The sequence below is a fragment of the Pelophylax lessonae genome, assembly GCF_965119305.1.
Source record: "Pelophylax lessonae genome assembly, chromosome: 8".
Classification (NCBI taxonomy): Eukaryota; Metazoa; Chordata; class Amphibia; order Anura; family Ranidae; genus Pelophylax; species Pelophylax lessonae.
In genome coordinates this window covers 294,463,104-294,487,218 of record NC_138775.1, presented here as the reverse complement: position 1 = coordinate 294,487,218, position 24,115 = coordinate 294,463,104, and the positions used below count along the sequence as shown (strand labels likewise).

Sequence of the window (24,115 nt, the reverse complement as noted above, 5' to 3'; positions counted from 1 at the left end):
CTGGGACCCTCCCACAGCTCTGCGCTCTCTCCTTGTGCAGGGGGACTGGTCTTGTCTCCGACCCCTCCTGTAGTTTTCTGTAATGGGTAGCGCCTGCTGGGCCCCTCCCACAGCTCTGCGCTCTCTCCTTGTGCAGGGGGACTGGTCTTGTCTCTGCCCCCTCCTGTGGATTTCTATAATGGGTGGAGTTTGCTGGGACCTTCCCACAGCTCTGCTCTCTCTCCTTGTGCAGGGGGACTGGTCTTGTCTCCGACCCCTCCTGTAGTTTTCTGTAATGGGTAGCGCCTGCTGGGCCCCTCCCACAGCTCTGCTCTCTCTCCTTGTGCAGGGGGACTGGTCTTGTCTCTGCCCCCTCCTGTGGATTTCTATAATGGGTGGAGTTTGCTGGGACCCTCCCACAGCTCTGCTCTCTCTCCTTGTGCAGGGAGACTGGTCTTGTCTCCGACCCCTCCTGTAGTTTTCTGTAATGGGTAGCGCCTGCTGGGCCCCTCCCACAGCTCTGCTCTCTCTCCTTGTGCAGGGGGACTGGTCTTGTCTCTGCCCCCTCCTGTGGATTTCTATAATGGGTGGAGTTTGCTGGGACCCTCCCACAGCTCTGCTCTCTCTCCTTGTGCAGGGAGTCTGGTCTTGTCTCCGACCCCTCCTGTAGTTTTCTGTAATGGGTGGAGCCTGCTGGGCCCCTCCCACAGCTCTGCGTTTTCTCTTTGTGCAGGGAGACTGGTCTTGTCTCTGCCATCTGCTGTAGTTTTCTGTAATGGGTGAAGCCTGCTGGGCCCCTCCCATAGTTTTGCTTTTGTTCCTTGTGCAGGGTAACTGGTCTTGTCTCCGCCCCTCCTATAGTTTTCTGTAATGGGTGGAGCCTGCTGGGCCCCTCCCAGTGTTCTGCTCTCTCTCCTTGTGCAGGGAGACTGGTCTTGTCTCCGCCCCCTCCTGTAGTTTTCTGCAGGCAGCCTTTAGTGGGTGGGGCCTGCTGGGCCCCTCCCACAGCTCTACTCTATGCACAGAATATGTGCAGCACAGTGATGACGTCACTGCCTATTTACAAGGTAATATCTGGGACTGTAAAGGCATTTGGAGCATACAAAGTGGAATTCGATGTGACTATTGAGGGAATAAATATGTATGAACATATTTTTTTTTCTCTTCCAATATCTCTTTTATTGTAATTTTCCGAAAAAAATAATCATACACAAAAAACTAAAACAACAAAATATCAACATAAAATGTTGCAATAAAATGGGGGGGGGGGGGGGAGAGGGGAGAAGAGGAAAGGAGGAAAGGACAGGGAGAGAAATAGGAAAGGGGAACCTTCCATCCAACTCAGTTTAACCGTCAAACAATGGGGTTTCCATATATATATATATATATATATATATATATTTATATATATATATATATATATGATCATTATCTTCGATCTATCGTCACTAGACGTCGATCTTATAATAAAAGAGAGACCTGTCCCCATAGCCCATTCACGTTTTACCTCATAATCAATAAATGTATGAACATTTTTGTGCCAAGGACTTAGTTTTAAATCTTCAGCTTTCATAAAAATAATGCATGGTGAGTGATCCTGCCACGGAAGTCCTTCTTCAGACACTTCCTGTTATAGGGTGACAACGCTCTGTCCCTGTCACGTAATTGTGTTCCTGCATTGTCATCCTGTCACAGGCTCCTATGATGGAGACTACAAGCCGCCATACCGGGACACATGGCGCAGTCCTGGTCCGCCATTGTCACTTCATCAAGAAGCGCACTTTTCCAGCAAATTCAATGTCATCCAGTTGGGGGTTACATCTACTACAATTTGAACCACCTGAAACTCTCAACAATGATCACTGAAGGAGGTCCTTTGTTCCCATTACAACTTTAAAAGCCCAATTTTTATCAGCTTCAAACAAGGTTTCAATGTGCAGAGAAATTATAAACAATTTGTTTGTTTGTTTTTTTTCCCCATCATTGGTGTCAGTGGGAGGAATAGTGCCTCATCATTGGTATTAGTGGGAGGAATAGTGCCCCATCATTGGTGTCAGTGGAAGGAATAGTGCCCCATCATTGGTGTCAGTGGGAGGAATAGTGTCCCACCAGTGGTGTCAGTGGGAGGAATAGTGCATCATCATTGGTGTCAGTGGGAGGAATAGTGCCCCATCATTGGTGTCAGTGGGAGGAATAGTGCCCCATCATTGATGTCAGTGGGAGGAATAGTGCCCCATCATTGATGTAAGTGGGAGGAATACTGCCCCATCATAGGTGTCAGTGGGAGGAATAGTGCCCCATAATTGGTGTCAGTGGGAGGAATATTGCCCCATCATTGGTGTCAGTGGGAGGAATAGTGCCCCATCATTGATGTCAGTGGGAGGAATAGTGCCCCATCATTGGTGTCAGTGGGAGGAATAGTGCCCCATCATTGATGTCAGTGGGAGGAATAGTGCCCCATCATTGGTGTCAGTGGGAGGAATAGTGCCCCATCATTGGTGTCAGTGGGAGGAATAGTGCCCCATAATTGGTGTCAGTGGGAGGAATAGTGCCCCATCATTGGTGTCAGTGGGAGGAATAGTGCCCCATCATTGATGTCAGTGGGAGGAATAGTGCCCCATCATTGGTGTCAGTGGGAGGAATAGTGCCCCATCATTGATGTCAGTGGGAGGAATAGTGCCCCATCATTGGTGTCAGTGGGAGGAATAGTGCCCCATCATTGGTGTCAGTGGGAGGAATAGTGCCCCATAATTGGTGTCAGTGGGAGGAATAGTGCCCCATCATTGGTGTCAGTGGGAGGAATAGTGCCCCATCATTGATGTCAGTGGGAGGAATAGTGCCCCATCATTGGTGTCAGTGGGAGGAATAGTGCCCCATCATAGGTGTCAGTGGGAGGAATAGTGCCCCATAATTGGTGTCAGTGGGAGGAATAGTGCCCCATCATTGGTGTCAGTGGGAGGAATAGTGCCCCATCATTGATGTCAGTGGGAGAAATAGTGCCCCATCATTGATGTCAGTGGGAGGAATAGTGCCCCATCATTGGTGTCAGTGGGAGGAATAGTGCCCCATCATTGATGTAAGTGGGAGGAATAGTGCCCCATCATTGGTGTCAGTGGGAGGAATAGTGCCCCATCATTGGTGTCAGTGGGAGGAATAGTGCCCCATCATTGGTGTTAGTAGGAGGAATAGTGTCCCATCATTAGTGTCAGTGGGAGGAATAGTGTCCCATCATTAGTGTCAGTGGGAGAAATAGTGCCCCATCATTGATGTCAGTGGGAGGAATAGTGCCCCATCATTGATGTCAGTGGGAGGAATAGTGCCCCATCATTGATGTCAGTGGGAGGAATAGTGCCCCATCATAGGTGTCAGTGGGAGGAATAGTGCCCCATCATTGATGTAAGTGGGAGAAATAGTGCCCCATCATTGGTGTCAGTGGGAGGAATAGTGCCCCATCATTGGTGTCAGTGGGAGGAATAGTGCCCCATCATAGGTGTCAGTGGGAGGAATAGTGCCCCATAATTGGTGTCAGTGGGAGGAATAGTGCCCCATCATTGGTGTCAGTGGGAGGAATAGTGCCCCATCATTGATGTCAGTGGGAGAAATAGTGCCCCATCATTGATGTCAGTGGGAGGAATAGTGCCCCATCATTGGTGTCAGTGGGAGGAATAGTGCCCCATCATTGATGTAAGTGGGAGGAATAGTGCCCCATCATTGGTGTCAGTGGGAGGAATAGTGCCCCATCATTGGTGTCAGTGGGAGGAATAGTGCCCCATCATTGGTGTTAGTAGGAGGAATAGTGTCCCATCATTAGTGTCAGTGGGAGGAATAGTGTCCCATCATTAGTGTCAGTGGGAGAAATAGTGCCCCATCATTGATGTCAGTGGGAGGAATAGTGCCCCATCATTGATGTCAGTGGGAGGAATAGTGCCCCATCATTGATGTCAGTGGGAGGAATAGTGCCCCATCATAGGTGTCAGTGGGAGGAATAGTGCCCCATCATTGATGTAAGTGGGAGAAATAGTGCCCCATCATTGGTGTCAGTGGGAGGAATAGTGCCCCATCATTGGTGTCAGTGGGAGGAATAGTGCCCCATCATTGGTGTTAGTAGGAGGAATAGTGTCCCATCATTAGTGGGAGGAATAGTGACACATATGGCTGAAAATGTGCCCTACAGTCTGTTGACAGGGATGTTAAAAATCGCGATGCATTGGAATACAGGTAATTGCAGATAAAGATAAATATAATATAAATAACAATGTTAGAAAGTGGAACTGCAAAAAAATATGAAAGTCACATCTAAAAATTGCCTTACAGTGAACACTAAACATGTAGATAATGACGGATTATACATTGTAGTTGGTCTACTCTACAACATCCATTCTCAATCTTTGTACCCCAAAGGAACCCTTAAAATAATTTTCAGGCCTCCAGGAAAATTAAATAATCTGGGGTGAGTGGGGAGAATGCTCTTTCCATTGGTAGTCAGAGGGAAGAACGTTCCTTATATTGGGGTCAGTGGGAAGAATGCTCCTTACATTGGGGGTCGGTGGGAAGAATGCCCCTTACATTGGTGGTCAATGAGAAGAATGCCCCTACCATTGGTGGTCAGTGGGAAGAATGCTCATTGGAGGTCAGTGAGAAGAATGCTTCTTCCATTGGGGGTCAGTGGGAAGAATGCCCCTTACATTGGTGGTCAGGGAGAAGAATGCACCTTCCATTGGTGGTCAGTGGGAAGAATGTTCCTTACATTGGTGGTCAGTGGGAAGAATGCCCCTTCCATTGGAGGTCAGTGGGAAGAATGTTCCTTACATTGGTGGTCAGTGGGAAGAATATTCCTTACATTGGTGGTCAGTGGGAAGAATGTCCCTTACATTGGAGGTCAGTGGGAAGAATGTTCCTTACATTGGGGGTCAGTGGGAAGAATGTTCCTTACATTGGGGATCAGTGGGAAGAATGTTCCTTACATTGGGGGTCAGTGGGAAGAATGCCCCTTACATTGGAGGTCAGTGGGAAGAATGCCTCTTACATTGGTGGTCAGTGGGAAGAATGTCCCTTACATTGGAGGTCAGTGGGAAGAATGTTCCCTACATTGGGGGTCAGTGGGAAGAATGTTCCTTACATTGGGGATCAGTGGGAAGAATGCTCCTTACATTGGGGGTGAGTGGGAAGAATGTTCCTTACATTGGGGATCAGTGGGAAGAATGTCCCTTACATTGGGGGTCAGTGGGAAGAATGCCCCTTACATTGGGTGTTAGTGGGAAGAATGCCCCTTACATTGGTGGTCAGTGGAAAGAATGTTCCTTACATTGGTGGTCAGTGGGAAGAATGTTCCTTACATTGGTGGTGGTCAGTGGGAAGAATGTTGGTGGTTTGAATGTCACCCTTCCAGACAGCTAAATAGATCATTGGTGTCCTGGCTCTGCTAAGAAGCATTGGTCCTGGAACTGTGCAGACACTATCAGATGAGAAGTCCATTAGCCACAGCTCAGGGAACCCCTATCAGCCTCTGGAGGAACTCTGGGATTCCACAGAACCCTGGTAGAGAATGGCTGCACTAGAAGAATCACAATCTATAAAACCTCTTTGATATAACTCTGGATGAACACACACATCACTCTTAGTAGATGAACCAAACTCACCGTGAATGAGGTCTTCTTTGCTGCCCCTCTCAGTAGACAATCTCCCAGGTTGCTCTGGATCCCAAACTGCTGTGAGCTGAGTGTTTAGTTGAACAGATGTCCCATCTTCGGCGCTCCATTCATGATATTGTTCCTCTGTCAATTTCAATGTGTCCTCCCCACAGACACTCCCATAGTGTACAATCCCTCCCGGTAGTTGGTTGGAGATCCTTATCCGATTCCTCCCGTGGTGTCGTAAAGTGACGGTGAGGTCCCCTAGGGCAAAACTGAGCATCTCCAGGGGGTGAGCCCAGTTTAAATCCAGTTTCGCAGCACCATAATCTTTTGTGGGACGAAGCTTGTCCAGCCCACCGGTCAGGAATGACTGTGACAAGGGACGATGGGTGGACCACAGCGAGCTCGGAGTAGACGCACTGCGTGCCTGCGGGGAGAGAGGAGAAGAAGAGAAGTACAAAGCAAATGTCATTTATCTAGGAACTCCCAAGTGTCTGCCCATAACTTTATCAGCGTATTTCGCCCAATCAGATCTGGAGCTGCTCCAGCTTCTGATTGGCATAAATAATTATGGCTGGTGGTTCTTGGCAAACAATATCACAATACAACGTCAGTAAAGTATGATAGCGTAGCATCCATGTGTGTCCTGACCACTGACATACATCACAGATGATGATCCTTCCTTATTACTCTACAGATTGTACATGTCATCTCGCTGTCACATAGACTCAGAGCGACCAAACACAATGACTTGATTGAGTAATAGGCTGCTTTCCAGCTTTCCAGGGTCAGTAAAATGACGCAGGACCTTGGCGGGCAACATCTTGCAAATCCTGCTTGTATTAACTATGTTATTACTGGATACCTCAAGTTTCTGGACTGCAGACTGTCGGGAAGCTTGCATGTTCAGAATGCTTCCTATCTAAAATTACTTCTGCAAAAACATAAATCTTGGGGTGTAAGATTGGTATAGTGGGGCATCCAACATCACCATCCTTAGGGCAGAAAATATTCTGCTCCTGACCTCTCTACCCTTCTCAATATACTCACCACCAGGATGTCCCACCTCCAACGTCACCCTTACTAAGGTAGACAATACTCTGTTCTTGACCTTCTCTCTACCCTTCTCATTGAGCCCACCACCAGGATATCTCACCTTCAATATGACCATCTATGAGGCTGAAAATACTCTGCTCCTGACCTTCTCTCTACCCTTCTCATTAAACCCACCACCAGGATATCCCACCTTCAATATGACCATCTATAAGGCTGAAAAAATTCTGTTCCTGACCTTCTCTCTACCATTCTCATTAAACCCACCACCAGGATATCCCACCTTCAATATGACCATCTATAAGGCTGAAAATACTCTGCTCCTGACCTTCTCTCTACCCTTCTCATTATACCCACCACCGGGATATCACTCCCTCCAACACGACCCTCCGTAAGATAGAAAATACTCTGCTCCTGACCTTCTCTCTACCCTTCTCATTATACCCACCACCGGAATATCACTCCCTCCAACACGACCCTCCGTAAGATAGAAAATACTCTGCTCCTGACCTTCTCTCTACCCTTCTCATTATACCCACCACCGGGATATCACTCCCTCCAACACGACCCTCCGTAAGATAGAAAATACTCTGCTCCTGACATGCTCTCTACCCTTTGCATTATACCCACCACTGGAATATCACTCCCTCCAACACAACCCTCCATAAGATAGAAAATACTCTGCTCCTGACATTCTCTCTACCCTTCTCATTATCCCCACCACCTGGATATCACTCCCTTTAACATGACTCTCCAAAAGATAGAAAGTATTCTGCTCCTGACCTTCTCTCTATCCTTCTCATTATACCCACCACAGGGATATCCCACCCTCCAACATGATCCTCCGTAAGATAGAAAGTTCTCTGCTCCTGACATTCTCTCTACCCTTCGCATTATACCCACCACCGGGATATCACTCCCTTCAACATGACTCTCCAAAAGATAGAAAGTATTCTGCTCCTGACCTTCTCTCTACCCTTCTCAATATACCCACCACCAGGATATCACACCCTCCAACATGACCCTCTGTAAGATAGAAAATACTCTTCTCCTGACCTTCTCTCTACCCTTCTATTTATACCCACCACCGGGATATCACTCCCTCCAACATGACTCTCCATAATATAGAAGTATTCTGCTCCTGACATTCGCTCTACCCTTCTCATTATACCCACCAGTGGGATATCACACCCTCCAACATTATCTGTAAGATAGAAAATACTATGCTTCTGACCTTCCTTCTACCCTTCTCATTATACCCACCACCAGGATATTACACCTTCCAACATGACCCTTCGTAAGTTAGAAAATACTCTGCTCCTGACCTTTTCTCTACCCTTCTCATTATACCCACCAGCGGGATATCACGTCCTACAACATTACCCACCGTAAATAAGAAAAGACTCTGCTCCTGACATTCTCTCCATCCTTCTCATTATACCCACCACTGGGATATCCCACCCTCCAACATGACCCTCCGTAAGATAGAAAATACTCTACTCCTGACTTTTTCTCTACCTTTCTAATTACAGATACCATCAGGATATCCCACCTTCAATATGACCCTCCATAGGGTAGAAAATACTCTGCTTCTGACCCTCTCCCTTCACCTTTCTGAGTACATTCTAACACTGGGATATCACACCATCCAACATGCATCTCCAAAAGGTAGAAAATACTCTGCTACTGACCTTCTCTCTACCATTATAATTACAACCCAACACTGGAATATCACACCCTCCAACATGACCCACCAGAAGATAGAAAACACTTTGCGCCTGATGTTGGAACCTCAGAAAGGTAGAAAATTGGTCAGGAGTGTCCATTTATTATGGAGGGTCATGTTGGAGCTGTAATATCTCTATGTTGGAATGTACTCAGAAGGGTAGAGAGAAGGTCAGAAGCAGAGTATTTTCTACTTTATGGATGGTCATGCTGGAGGAATTGATATCCGGATGTTGGGTGTAATAAGAAAGGTAGAGGCAAGGTCAAGAGCAGAGTATAGTTGTATAGGAAAATGTGATATTCTAGTGGTGGGTGTAATCAGAAAGGTAGAGAGAAGGTTAGGAACATAGTATTTTCTACCGTATGGAGGGTCATGTTGGATGGTGTGATATCCCGGTGTTGGAATATACTCAGAAAGGTAGAGAGAAGGTAAGAAACAGAATAGAGGAGAGTCATGTTGGAGGGTGTGATATCGTAGTGGTGGGTGTAATCATAGAGGTGGTTAGGAGCAGAGTATTTTCTACTTTATGGCTAATCATGCTGGAAGAATTGATATCCAGATGTTGGGTGTAATCAGAAAGGTAGAGAAAAGGGTAGGAACATAGTATTTTCTACCGTATGGAGGGTCATGTTGGATGGTGTGATATCCCAGTGTTGGAATGTACTCAAAAAGGTAGAGAGAAGGTCAGAAGCAGAGTATTTTCTAGATTATGGAGAGTTGTGTTGGAGGTGTGATATGCCTGTGCTGAAATGTACTCTACTAAGAGGTAGAAAGAAGGTAAGGAACAGAATCTTTTCTTCTTTATAGAGGAGAGTCATGTTGGAGGATGTGATATCGTAGTGGTGGGTGTAATCATAGAGGTAGAGAGAAGGTTAGAAGCAGAGTATGTTCTACCTTATGGATGGTCATGTTAGAGGATATGATATCCTAGTGGTGAGTGTAATCATAAAGGTGGTTAGGAGCAGAGTATTTTCTACTTTATGGATAATCATGCTAGAAGAATTGATATCCGGATGTTGGGTGTAAAAAGAAAGGAAGAGGTAAGGTCAGGAGCAGAGTATTTTCTACTTTATGGATAGTCGTGTTGGAAAATGTGATATCCTAGTGGTGGGTGTAATCAGAAAGGTAGAAAATTGGTCTGGAGTGTCCATTTTTTTATGGAGGGTCATGTTGGAGCTGTAATATCTCTATGTTGGAATGTACTCATAAGGGTAGAGAGACAGTCAGGAGCAGAGTATTTTCTACTTTATGGATGGTCATGCTGGAGGAAGTGATATCTGGATGTTGGGTGTAATAAGAAAGGTAGAGGTAAGGTCAGGAGCAGAGTATTTTCTACTTTATGGATAGTTGTATAGGAAAATGTGATATTCTAGTGGTGGGTGTAATCAGAAAGGTAGAGAGAAGGTTAGGAACATAGTATTTTCTACCGTATGGAGTGTCATGTTGGATGGTGTGATATCCCGGTGTTGGAATGTACTCAAAAAGGTAGATGGAAGGTCCGAAGCAGAGTATTTTCTACCTTATGGAGAGTTGTGTTGGAAGTGTGATATCCCGGTTCTGAAATGTACTCAGAAAGGTAGAGAGAAGGTGAGAAACAGAATATTTTCTTCTTTATAGAGGAGAGTCATGTTGGAGGGTGTGATATCGTAGTGGTGGGTGTAATCTTAGAGGTAGAGAGAAGGTTAGAAGCAGAGTATTTTCTACCTTATGCATGGTCATGTTAGAGGATATGATATCCAAGTGGTGAGTGTAATCATAGAGGTGGTTAGGAGCAGAGTATTTTCTACCTTATGGAGGGTCATATTGGTGGTTCCATATCCATGTACTGCAAAGTACTGTACTCAGAATGGTAGAGAGAAGATCAGGAGCATTAATCTGCCCCATGATTCCATTTGGAAGTTCTAATATAGTGTCCTATGTTTATATTTTCGACCAAAGGTTTGAAAAAAACAAGGTAGAACAGATTACAAATTTGTGTCTTTTGATAACTTACCACCCTCGATCTGTACCTCCCGTGACCACACAGCTACGTGTACCACAAATGTCATCTCAGTAACGGAAAATCAAGTTTTAACTTGCCACCATGGTGATGCTACCAAAGGGTTGAGGATAAGACACGGCTCTTGGCCCCCTACACATCAAACAACACCCAAAGTCTTCTTCTATAAACACAGCGCAAAGAGATGGAAAATGCGACGGTCCGACCATGCAAATCCACTTCTTGAGCTACCAATGGCAGAACGCAGGACATGGAAATGAAATACTCGTATTGTCTTGGATGAAAAGAAACATTTCCATAGAAGAAGAGGTGACCCGGGAACTATTCAAATGTTCATCTCATAAAGAGGCTGTGGTATACTTGGCTGTGTTTTGCATTTTTTGTTTTTAGGTATTTTTTTAGATACATTACTAAATATATATTTATAAATAGGGAAGTTTTGTATTACACAGGAGGAACCTTACAGATGGTCAGAGGGGGAGGGGCATACATTTTGTCAGGTCCTTGTGGCCTCTCTGTGCTCTGCTTTGCATCTAGAGAAAAGTGACACCTAGATTCTTCCTGCAAAGTCATGTCTAACCATTGGTTACAATCATCACTTCCTCCTCCAATAAAGAGTACCTGTCCTATCTACAGACATTCATCACATAACCTGACACTATATTCAAAAAATGTTGCTGCTAAAAGTTTTTTTTTTTTTTTTAACAAAAAATCTTTTTTCTTTGTTGCCAAAAGAAAACATGGCCATTTTTTAATGGGTTGCTTTAGGCAATATGCAACCTTTTATGTGTGCTCATTATTTCATAATATGCCATCGCCAAGGTGGAAATCAGCTACTGACTCAACACAGAAGACCCTTCTATATTACAGCGGTGAAATCTGAGCAGCAATTGCTTACAGTGGCCTACAGAACCCAACATGACACCATCGCTCGACAATACACCATGACACCACTGCTTGACATGACAGTGACACCATGACACCCTCGCTTCTGAGGCTGAACTAAAGTACTGCAGATTGCAGCAGAGAATGTGGACTCCCAGTGTGTGACTACTGGGGATGGGGGGGAGGGGGAATTCTTTCTCTATGTACTTGTCAATGACATTTTAGGATTGTTAGCACAGCCTTTTGGGAACCTGAGACCTTTCCAAAATGTTTTCACTGAATAAGATGTCATTATCTGAGATATCATCCTACGGAGGGGTCTTTACTTCGTGACCTAGGTGGCAAACCACCATACTGTGCCAATATAGCACACTGTGAGAGAGATTGTACCATTCAGAAAGATTTAATGTATCCAAAGGTGGCCAAACACATATTAATCTGATCATTCTATCAATCCTTAGAGTGATCAAACTATAGGATTTATTATTTATATATATATATATATATATATATATATATCTATATCTATATATCTATATCCATATATATATATATGTATATATATATATATATTTATAAATATATATATTTTTCATATATATATATATATATATTTTTTTTTTATTTATATATACATATAAATATTTTATATATATATATATATATATATATATTATATATATATATATATATAGCTATATATATATATATATATATATATATATATATATTTTTTATATATATACACATTTATATATTATATATATATTTTTATATATATATACTGTATATATATATATATATTATATATATATATTTTTTTTATATATATATATATATATATATTTTTATATATATATATATATATATATATATATATATATATATATATATATATATATATATATATGTATGTGTGTAGTTACTTATATACTTTATAAGAACTATAAACCACAGAACCTCCATTCCATCAATTTCAACTATGGCAAATCAATTGGCTGCAGTGGGATTTTACTGATCAATAGAACAGCCATAACTTCCCTTCTGATTGATTTAGACTCAATTGAGATCAGATTAGAATCAAACTGAGTAGATCAGCCAAGGCAGAAAATTATTGATCATGTTGCATTGATCAGCATGAATTCGATCACATTTCGACCGATCAGATGCATGCTTGAAACAGAGCTGAGATCGATAACTTACGATCGTATCTTCCAGCTTTACAACTATAGATCAATTATGCCTATCGGCAGAGGCAAGTTCAAGTGTGTGAGGTCAGCAATAAAAAAAAGATGAAATGATCATTTTTAATAGCTAATTTCTGATAGGCTGTATTTTATGTGCGCTATCTTAGATTTCCTAACTGTATTTGGATCAGTCAAGAATCAATGGGGTTGATTTACTAAAGGCAAATAGACAGTGCACTTTGCAAGAGCAGTTGCTCCAAAGGTAAAATGCTGTTCATTTTTTTTTTTTTGTTTGTTTTTTCGTTGCATGTGATTGGGTAATCTTACCAAAGTGAAGTTTCCCTTATTTACTAAGCTCTGGAGCAACTGCACCTGCAGAGTGTAACTGTGCTTTGCAAAGTGCACAGTCTATTTACCTTTTATTAAATAAACACCATTATGTGTATGGTCACCTTGTTTTGGATAGAGTAGGCAAGGGTTAAAATCCTTGTTGGGTTATTTTTAACTTTCTGTGTACAAGTGGACATTTCCCATCACTTCCTGTCCCAGAGACACAGCAGGAAGTTATAGGTAAGCTGTACAAAATGAGGGGCATTCCCCTCTTGGACAGTTGTCTCCAGAAGAGGTTTCCCCATTGGGAGATTGCTTCTCTATTCCTGTTCTGGTGGCTTCTCTATTCCTGTTCTGGGGACTTCTCTATTCCTGTTCTGGTGGCTTCTCTATTCCTGTTCTGGGGACTTCTCTATTCCTGTTCTGGTGGCTTCGCTATTCCTGTTTTGGTGGCTTCTCTATTCCTGTTCTGGTGGCTTCTCTATTCCTGTTCTGGTGACTTCGCTATCCCTGTTCTCGTCGCTTCTCTTCCATTCTGGTGGCTTCTCTATTCCTGTTCTGGTGGCTTCGCTATTCCTGTTCTGGTGGCTTCTCTATCCCTAATCTGGTGGCTTCTCTATTCCTGTTCTGGTGGCTTCTCTATTTCTGTTCTGGTGGCTTCACTATCCCTGTTCTGGTGGCTTCTCTATTCCTAGTCCTGTTCTGGTGGCTTCGCTATTCCTGTTCTGGTGGCTTCTCTATTCCTGTTCTGGTGGCTTCTCTATCCCTGTTCTGGTGACTTCGCTATCCCTGTTCTCGTCGCTTCTCTTCAGTTCTGGTGGCTTCTCTATTTCTGTTCTGGTGACTTCGCTATCCCGGTTCTGGTGGCTTCTCTATCCCTGTTCTGGTGGCTTCTCTATTCCTGTTCTGGTGACTTCGCTATCCCGGTTCTGGTGGCTTCTCTATCCCTGTTCTGGTGGTTTCTCTATTCCTGTTCTGGTGGCTTCCCTATTCCTGTTTTGGTGACTTCTCTTCCTGTTTTGGTGGCTTCTCTATTCATGTTTTGGTGACTTCGCTATCCCTGTTCTCGTTGCTTCTCTTCCGTTCTGGTGACTTCTCTATTCCTGTTTTGGTGGCTTCTATATTCCTGTTCTGGTGGCTTCTCTATCCCTGTTCTGGTGGCTTTTCTATTCCTGTTCTGTTGGCTTCTCTATTCATATTCCTGTTCTGGTGGCTTCTCTATTCTTGTTTTAGTGGCTTCTCTATTCCTGTTCTGGTGGCTTCTCGATTCCTGTTTTGGTGGCTTCTCTATCCCTCTTCTGGTGGCTTTTCTATTCCTGTTATATTGGCTTCTCTATTCCTATTCCTGTTTTGGTGACTTCTCTATCCCTGTTGTGGTGGCTTCTCTATCCCTGCTCTCGTGGCTTCTCTATTCCTGTTCTGGTGGCTTCTCCATCCCTGTTCTGGTGGCTTCTCTATTCCTGTTTTGGTGGCTTCTCTATTCCTGTTCTGGTGGCTTCGCTATTCCTGTTCTGGTGGCTTCTCTATCCCTAATCTGGTGGCTTCTCTATTCCTGTTCTGGTGGCTTCTCTATTTCTGTTCTGGTGGCTTCACTATCCCTGTTCTGATGGCTTCTCTATTCCTAGTCCTGTTCTGGTGGCTTCGCTATTCCTGTTCTGGTGGCTTCTCTATTCCTGTTCTGGTGGCTTCTCTATCCCTGTTCTGGTGACTTCGCTATCCCTGTTCTCGTCGCTTCTCTTCAGTTCTGGTGGCTTCTCTATTTCTGTTCTGGTAACTTCGCTATCCCGGTTCTGGTGGCTTCTCTATCCCTGTTCTGGTGGCTTCTCTATTCCTGTTCTGGTGACTTCGCTATCCCGGTTCTGGTGGCTTCTCTATCCCTGTTCTGGTGGCTTCTCTATTCCTGTTTTGGTGACTTCTCTTCCTGTTTTGGTGGCTTCTCTATTCATGTTTTGGTGACTTCGCTATCCCTGTTCTCGTTGCTTCTCTTCCGTTCTGGTGACTTCTCTATTCCTGTTTTGGTGGCTTCTATATTCCTGTTCTGGTGGCTTCTCTATCCCTGTTCTGGTGGCTTTTCTATTCCTGTTCTGTTGGCTTCTCTATTCATATTCCTGTTCTGGTGGCTTCTCTATTCCTGTTTTGGTGGCTTCTCTATCCCTCTTCTGGTGGCTTTTCTATTCCTGTTCTATTGGCTTCTCTATTCCTATTCCTGTTTTGGTGACTTCTCTATCCCTGTTGTGGTGGCTTCTCTATCCCTGCTCTCGTGGCTTCTCTATTCCTGTTCTGGTGGCTTCTCCATCCCTGTTCTGGTGGCTTCTCTATTCCTGTTTTGGTGGCTTCTCTATTCCTGTTTTGGTGGCTTCTCTATTTCTGTTCTGGTGGCTTCTCCATCCCTGTTCTGGTGGCTTCTCTATTCCTGTTTTGGTGACTTCTCTATACCTGTTCTGGTGGCTTCTCTATTCCTGTTCTGGTGGCTTCTCTATTCCTGTTCTGGTGGCTTCTCTATTCCTGTTCTGGTGGCTTCTCTATTCCTGTTCTGGTGGCTTCTCTATTCCTGTTCTGGTGGCTTCCCTATTCCTGTTCTGGTGGCTTCTCTATCCCTGTTCTGGTGGCTTCTCTATTCTTGTGTTAGTGGCTTCACTATCCCTGTTATGGTGGCTTCTCTATTCCTTTTTTGGTGGCTTCTATATTCCTGTTCTGGTGGCTTCTCCATCCCTGTTCTGGTGGCTTCTCTATCCCTGCTCTCGTGGCTTCTCTATTCCTGTTCTGGTGGCTTCTCCATCCCTGTTCTGGTGGCTTTTCTATTCCTGTTCTGGTGGCTTCGCTATTCCTGTTCTGGTGGCTTCTCTATCCCTGTTCTGGTGTCTTCTCTATACCTGTTCTCGTCGCTTTTCTTCCGTTCTGGTGGGTTCTCTATCCCTGTTCTGGGGACTTCTCTATCCCTGTTCTGGTGACTTCTCTATTCCTGTTCTGGTGGCTTCTCTATCCCTGTTCTGGTGACTTCTCTATTCCTGTTCTGGTGACTTCTCTTTTCCTGTTCTGGTGGCTTCGCTATCCCTGTACTGGTGGCTTCTTTTCCCGTTCTAGTGGCTTTTCTATCCTTGTTTTGGTGGCTTCTCTATCCCTGTTCTGGTGGCTTCTCCATCTGTGTTTTAGTGGCTTCTCTATTCCTGTTTTGGTGGCTTCTATATTCCTGTTTTGGTGGCTTCTCCATCCCTCTTCTAATGGCATTTCTATTCCTATTCTGTTGGCTTCTCTATTCCTATTCCTCTACTGGTGGTTTCTCTATCCCTGTTCTGGTGGCTTCTCTATCCCTGTTCTGGTGGCTTTTCTATTCCTGTTCTGGTGGCTTCGCTATTCCTGTTCTGGTTGCTTCTCCATCCCTGTTCTGGTGTCTTCTCTATACCTGTTCTCATCGCTTCTCTTCCGTTCTGGTGGGTTCTCTATCCCTGTTCTGGGGACTTCTCTATCCCTGTTCTGGTGACTTCTCTATTCCTGTTCTGGTGACTTCTCTATTCCTGTTCTGGTGACTTCTCTTTTCCTGTTCTGGTGGCTTCGCTATCCCTGTACTGGTGGCTTCTTTTCCCGTTCTAGTGGCTTTTCTATCCTTGTTTTGGTGGCTTCTCTATCCCTGTTCTGGTGGCTTCTCCATCTGTGTTTTAGTGGCTTCTCTATTCCTGTTTTGGTGGCTTCTATATTCCTGTTTTGGTGGCTTCTCCATCCCTCTTCTAATGGCATTTCTATTCCTATTCTGTTGGCTTCTCTATTCCTATTCCTCTACTGGTGGTTTCTCTATCCCTGTTCTGGTGGCTTCTCTATCCCTGTTCTGGTGGCTTCTCTATCCCTGTTCTGGTGGCTTCTCTATTCTTGTTTTAGTGGCTTCCCTATTCCTGTTCTGGTGGCTTCTCTATTCCTGTTCTGGTGGCTTCTCTATCCCTGTTCTGGTGGCTTCTCTATCCCTGTTCTGGTGGCTTCTCTATTCTTGTTTTAGTGGCTTCTCTATTCCTGTTTTGGTGGCCTTCCTATTCCTGTTTTGGTGGCTTCTCTATCCCTGTTCTGGTGGCTTCTCTATTCTTGTTTTAGTGGCTTCTCTATTCCTGTTTTGGTGGCCTTCCTATTCCTGTTTTGGTGGCTTCTCTATCCCTGTTCTGGTGGCTTCTCTATTCCTATTCCTGTTCTGGTGGCTTCTCTATCCCTGTTCTGGTGGCTTCTCTATTCCTATTCCTGTTCTGGTGGCTTCTCTATCCCTGTTCTGGTGGATTTTCTATCCCTGTTCTGGTGTCATCTCAATATTTCGTTTTCTCCCTATCTTTCCCGTCCTAGTGACAGTTGTCACCAGAACAGGTGTCACCATCGACACTTTTCCCTCACCTCTTCTTCTGGTGACTACTCTTAGATTTTAGATTCACCCTTCACTTTCTTTCTCTATAACAGTGGTCATCAGTACAGATCGACACGGATGGCATTAATAACACAACAGAACCTTCCCCAGCTCCATCCAAAAATGCCCAAAGACCCCCTTAAAGGAAGGGAGAGTTTACATGAAGACACTTCTGATTTCAGTAGAGGGCTTGCCACACCGTCACGCCAGAGACAAGCCAAGACAATTTACTGCAGCTTCACTCCGAAATTGTTAACCTTCACCTAGTAATATGATTCTCAGGAATAGCTGAGAGGTAATCTCACAAATTCCTGTTTGGTGTCTTTTTTTTTTTTATTTCTCCAGGTCCCAAGTGTAGTAAACACCTTTCCTCCAACGCAATCCTTTTACAAATCGCCATGGAACTGGTTGTTAAATACTATGAATGATAGCCGATCTTGGAACTGATCATCAAATATGAGGAGGACATAATCAAAATTATGAGTTCCTTTATCAGCGAAGGGTCTCATGTTTATAAACTCCTATCCCGCCGCTTCCTCTCCCGCTTTTATATTTTACAGAGCGCAATTTTACCGTTGAGTTCTGTCTGTGATACCTTATACTTTTTCATGTCCAATAGTTCAGGGCGAGCTTCGAGGGGTCTACCACCCCCATCACCTTGGTCCAAGCAGTACTGACACACAGAGGTTCAGCCGAGGTTCTGTGCTTTTCATGCATTTTATGTACATTTTTTGTTACATTTTGTTTGCATTTTTTATGCTTTGTGCATTTTTTTTGTGTGGCCATCGATAAGAATTCTCTTCTGTCTGTCTTGTTGTTATAGTAAAAACGTATCAAAATCATACATAAAACACATGCACGTGCATTTTTACAGGTCCGTCCGCGGGGCCGACACTGAGCCGAAGGGAGGACATGTAGCATTTTAAAAAACAGACGAGTTGTGTTGTTGTGTTGCGTAAATAGTCAGGAAAAGACGGTGTCGTGCAACTCACTAGTGCTGGATTTATAAGTGAGCAAAAGGAGCAGCTGCCCTGGCCCCCATCCCCGAACAGAAATAATAAACAAAGATAATATAAAACACTATAAAAAAATTGTATAAAATAATAAAAATATAAATAATAATAAAATAATATAAAATAAATTATATCAAAATAATATAAAATATATAATAATAAAAATGACTTCAAAAATAATATAAAACAATATGAAAAATTGTATGAAATAATAAACGATAAATAATAATAAAATTGCATAAAATAAATACCGATAAAATAATTTATATAGTAATAAAAAATTACTTTGTATACAAAAATAATAATAAAAAATATAAACAATTGCATAAAATAAAAAATAATAAAATAATATAAAATATATAACAATAAAACTATATATATAAATATATATATATATAAATATATATATATATATATATATATATATATATATATATACTAGTAAAAAATGACTTTTTATACAAAAATAAAAAAATATAAAAAAAATTGTATAAAATAATAAAAAATAAATAATACTAAAATAATATAAAATATATACTAATATTAAATAACTTTCTATACAAAAATAATAGAAAAAAATAATAATAAAATAATATATGGGGGTGTCAATACAAAGTTAATGACACCCCCAGATTAGTTCACATATCGCAGTGCAAACTGTCAATTTGACAGGAATCGGATCGCATAGATGTGAACACCTATGCGATCCGATTCTGGTGCGGACCAAAAAAAAGGTCCTGCATGACTTTGGTCCGAATGCGATGTGCGTTCAGCCGTATAATGTGTATGGCTGAATTTGCATCGCATGTGATTTGCAGTGCGGTGCGAATCACATGCAATGTCTGACATCACTATAGTGTGAACCGCCACTAACTTCAGATTGTTCAATTAAGCGTTTACAAAAAAAAAAACATCTGGAAGCTGATTGGTTTCTATGCAGAGCTGCACCAGTTTTTATACTTCCCAATTTTAGTAATTCACCCCAAAGTATCAATGACGGAAATCAGCTACGTGTTTGCGAAGGAACTAGTAAGCTACAATGACTCTAATGGCACTAGTATGGCTACAATGACTTGAGGTGATCCAGATCTGGAATAAGTCCCATCTGATGAGCCCCCCAGGGGGAACGTTCCGGCTCATAGACGATGGGAACAACACCAACAACTCCCCGTCAAGTGCTGACATGTACAGTAGCGAAGGTGTTAAGGGAACAATCTATCCTCCCGTCCCGGGCGACAATACACTGATGTGAGCGGACAATACAGCGCAAACAATCCAAGGTTCACAACCGAGGCATTGATACATTCATCGGCAAATATTTGCCAACATCCATACATGGTGGCGGTATTTAACCCTTAGCTGGGGCAAAGCTATGCTCTGGGCTGATAAGGGTTAACGCCATCTTGTCAGTCAGCTGGGGGGGGGGGGGGGCATTTCATGCAACCGGAGCACGTCGACTCTTCGCCCATTTTTCGCTTTTTGTTATAGAAAAATGTTTATTGTCTCACCCTTGAAAACTCCTAAAGAAGCGGGCAACCGCAAAACATGTTGAGTAGGATCAGCTGTGCTTCTATTGGTATATAATATCACCGTATACAATAGATTTATATGCACAGTTAGGTCATTGAAATGGGTGTTTTAAATGCACTTTTTTTATTGTATCAATGTTTTTTGCTATGTCATTATTTTTGTAATAAAATATATTGATTATTTTTATACAGTCTATGATGTGACTATTGGTACTAAGAAATTACTCCAGCCCCCCTGCCCCCCCTCCCTTTGGTTCTCCCCAATTACATTAAGCATGTAGGTAACCCCCCCCCCCTCTTTTTTAACCAATACTCTATATGTAAAGAGCCCAAAAAACAAAATTACGACTCTTCGCCAATATCTTCGGAGCATGAAAAGTGCAAGTGGTCAGTGCCAACTGGTACCAAGAACATCCTCTAGTCCCCCTGCCCTCTACCCCCCCCCCCCTTCCATTTGTTCCTCTCCAATTACAATAAGGATGTAAGTACCACCCCCCCCCTCTTTTTTAACCAATAATCTATAAGTCAAAAGCCCAAAAAACTAAATAACGAATCTTCGCCAATATCTTCGGAGCAAGAAAAGTGCAAGTTGTCAGTGCCAACCGGTACAAAGAACATCCTCCAGTCCCCCTGCCCTCTCCCCACCCCCTTCCCTTTGGTTCTCTCCAATTACAATAAGGATGTAAGTACCACCCCCCCTCTTTTTTAACCAATATAAGTCAAAAGCCCAAAAAACTAAATAACTAATCTTCGCCAATATCTTCGGAGCAAGAAAAGTGCAAGTTGTCAGTGCCAACTGCTACCAAGAACATCCTCCCCCCCCTTCCCTTTAGTTCTCTCCAATTACAATAAGGATGTAGGTACCCCCCCCCCTCTTTTTTAACCAATACTCTATATGTCAAGAGCCCAAAAAAACAAAATTACGAGTCTTTGCCAATATCTTTGGAGCAAGAAAAGTGCAAGTTGTCAGTGCCAACTGGTACCAAGAACATCCTCCAGTCCCCCTGCCCCCCCCCCTTTCCTTTGGTTCTCTCCAATTACAGTAAGGATGTAGGTACCCCCCCCCTCTTTTTTAACCAATACTCTCTATATGTCAAGAGCTCAAAAATTAAAATTACGACTCTTTGCCAATATCTTCGGAGCAAGAAAAGTGCAGTGTCAGTGCCAACTGGTACCAAGAAAATCCTCTAGCCCCCCCCCTTTTCCCTTTTGTTCTCTCCAATTACAATAAGGATGTAGGTACCCCCCCCCCCCCCTTCAATACTCTACATGTCAAGAGACCAACAAAAAACAAAATTACGAGTCTTCGCCAATATCTTCGGAGCAAGAAAAGTGCAAGTTGTCAGTGCACAGACCTGCAGGAGGGGTGCACAGAGCTAAAGCTGGCGGGAATTCCCTCTCAAGTTAAGTGACGGAAAATCCTCCAGCCCCCCCCCCCCACCCTCTCCTCCCCCCCTTCCCTTTGGTTCTCTCCAATTACAGTAAGGATGTAGGTGTCCCCCCCCCTTTTTTAACAAATACTCTATATGTCAAGAGCCCAAAAAAAAACAAAATTAAGACTCTTCGCCAATATCTTCAGAGCAAGAAAAGTGCAAGTTGTCGGTGCCAACTGGTACCAAGAACATCCTCCAGTCCCCCCACCCTCCCTTTGGTTCTCTCCAACTACAATAAGGATGTAGGCACCCCCCCCCCTATTTTTTAACCAATACTCTATATGTCAATAGCCCAAAAAACTAAATTACGACTCTTCACCAATATCTTCTGAGGAAGAAAAGTGCAAGTTGTCAGTGCACAGACCTGCAGGAGGGGTGCACAGAACTACAGCTGGCGGGAATTCCCTTTCAGTTCAAGTGATGGAAAATCCTCCAACCCCCCCCTCCCTTTGGTTCTCTCCAATTACAATAAGGATGTAAGTACCCCCACCCCCTCTTTTTTAACCAATACACTATATATGTCAAGAGCCCAAAAAAAACAAAATGACGACTCTTCGCCAATATCTTTGGAGTAAGAAAAGTGCAAGTTGTCAGTGCCAACTGGTACCAAGAAATCCTCCAGCACCCCCCCCCCTTTGGTTCTCTCCAATTACAATTAGGATGTAAGTAACCCCCCCCCCCCTCTTTTTTAACCAATACTCTATATGTCAGGAGCCCAAAAAACAAAATGACGACTCTTCGCCAATACCTTCGGCACAAGAAAAGTGCAAGTTATCAGTGCCAACTGGTACCAAGAAAATCCACCAGTCCCCCTGCCATCACCCCCTTCCCTGTCGTTCTCTCCAATTACAACAAGGATGTAGGTAACCCCCCCCCCCCTCTTTTTTAACCAATACTCTATATGTCAAGAGCCCAAAAAAACAAAATTATGACTCTTCACTAATATCTTCAGAGCAAGAAAAGTGCAAGTTGTCAGTGCCAACTGGTACCAAGAAAATCCTCCAGCCCCCAACCCCCCCTGCCCACCCCCCCCTTCCCTTTGGTTCTCTCCAACTACAATAATGATGTAGGTATCCCCCCCCCCCCTCTTTTTTAACCAATACTCTCTATATGTCAAGAGCTAAAAAATTAAAATTACGACTCTTTGCCAATATCTTCGGAGCAAGAAAAGTGCAAGTTGTCAGTGCCAACTGGTACCAAGAAAATCCTCTAGCCCCCCTTTTCCCTTTTGTTCTCTCCAATTACAATAAGGATGTAGGTACCCCCCCCTTCTTTAACCAATACTCTATATATCAAGAGCCCAAAAAAACAAAATTACGAGTCTTTGCCAATATCTTCGGAGCAAGAAAAGTGCAAGTTGTCAGTGCCAACTGGTACCAAGAACATCCTCCAGTTCCCCTGCCCTCTCCCCCCCTTCCCTTTGGTTCTCTCCAATTACAATAAGGATGTAAAGAAAAGTGCAAGTTGTCAGTGCACAGACCTGCAGGAGGGGTGCACAGAGCTACAGCTGGCAGGAATTCCCTCTCAAGTTAAGTGACGGAAAATCCTCCAGCCCCCCCTTCCCTTTGGTTCTCTTCAATTACAGTAAGGATGTAGGTATCCCCCCCCCCCCCCATTTTAAACCAATACTCTATATGTCAAGAGCCTAAAAAAAACAAAATGATGACTCTTCGCCAATATCTTCCGAGCAAGAAAAGTGCAAGTTGTCAGTGCCAACTGGTACCAAGAAACGACTCTTTTTTAACCAATTCTCTGTATGTCAAGACCCAAAAAGCAAAATTACGACTCTTCGCCAATATCTTCGGAGCAAGAAAAGTGCAAATTGTCAGTGCACAGACCTGCAGGAGGGGTGCACAGAGCTACAACTGGCGGGAATTCCCTCTCAAGTTAAGTGACGGAAAATCCTCCAGCCCCCCCGCCCTCTCCCCCCCCCCCTTCCCTTTGGTTCTCTTCAATTACAGTAAGGATGTAGGTATCCCCCCCCCCCCCATTTTTAACCAATACTCTATATATGTCAAGAGCCTAAAAAAACAAAACTACGAGTCTTCGCCAATATCTTCGGAGTAAGAAAAGTGCAAGTTGTCAGTGCCAACTGGTACCAAGAAATCCTCCAGTCCCCCCTTCCCTTTGGTTCTCTCCAACTACAATAAGGATGTAGGTACCCCCCCCCCCCAACTCTTTTTTAACCAATTCTCTGTATGTCAAGACCCAAAAAAGCAAAATTACGACTCTTCGCCAATATCTTCGGAGCAAGAAAAGTGCAAGTTGTCAGTGCACAGACCTGCAGGAGGGGTGCACAGAGCTACAGCTGGCGGGAATTCCCTTTCGGTGAAGTGACGGGCTGTGCAAACCATAAATTCCTACGAATATTCCAGCTGTGCTTCCATGATCCGGAGGGTGGAAGGCAATCCGAGATAAAATAAGGATCTGTGAAGTCTACGCGCGACTGGACACACATTGCCTAACTGGGACTTTTATTTTCCTGGACCCCCCCGGCTCACCCTGTACAGCCCACCTGGGAGCCCCCCCACCCTGTGACTGGCAGATGTGGATGTCATCTCGCTTACCTTGCTGGTCTGCCTTCACTTGTAAGCAGACGGATGATTCTCTGACCCACCCCATGGCATGCTCTGGGATAGAAGGACTTGTGCTGATCCTATCCTCTTCTCAGCTGACATGAATTGCTCCCACCTCCTGGGGAGGGGAGGAAGGGGGGGGGGGGTTCCCTCCCTGTCCACCCTGCGTTCTGCATTCACAGCATCTCAGCGTTTCACAGGCTGACACATAAAAAGAAGATACTTTCCTCCGACACATGAAAGACTTGCAATGATACATTCAGATTCCTCGCAGTCCTCCTGCATCGAATGATTCCTTCCAGATATACAAATCACAAGAAGAACTTTACTCCTTTATGCTCATGGAAGCCATAAAATATGCAGATCTACGCTGGCTGTCCGTTAAAAGAAAAAA

At 43.7% G+C, this 24,115-nt stretch overlaps 1 protein-coding gene across 1 annotated transcript in view; it reads right to left on the bottom strand.

Moving 5' to 3' along the window:
• Positions 1-23,807, bottom strand: part of ARTN (artemin) — a 115,404-nt gene extending 91,597 nt beyond the window's left edge. Inside the window, exons 1-2 of the mRNA XM_082265018.1 lie at positions 23,713-23,807; positions 5,619-6,039 (exon numbers count right to left, since the gene is read on the bottom strand). Of these exons, the coding sequence (XP_082121144.1) occupies positions 5,619-5,892 (274 nt within the window). The 5' untranslated portion in view covers positions 5,893-6,039; positions 23,713-23,807. The remainder of the gene's footprint in view (positions 1-5,618; positions 6,040-23,712) is intronic.
• Between the last annotated feature and the right edge of the window lie 308 nt (positions 23,808-24,115).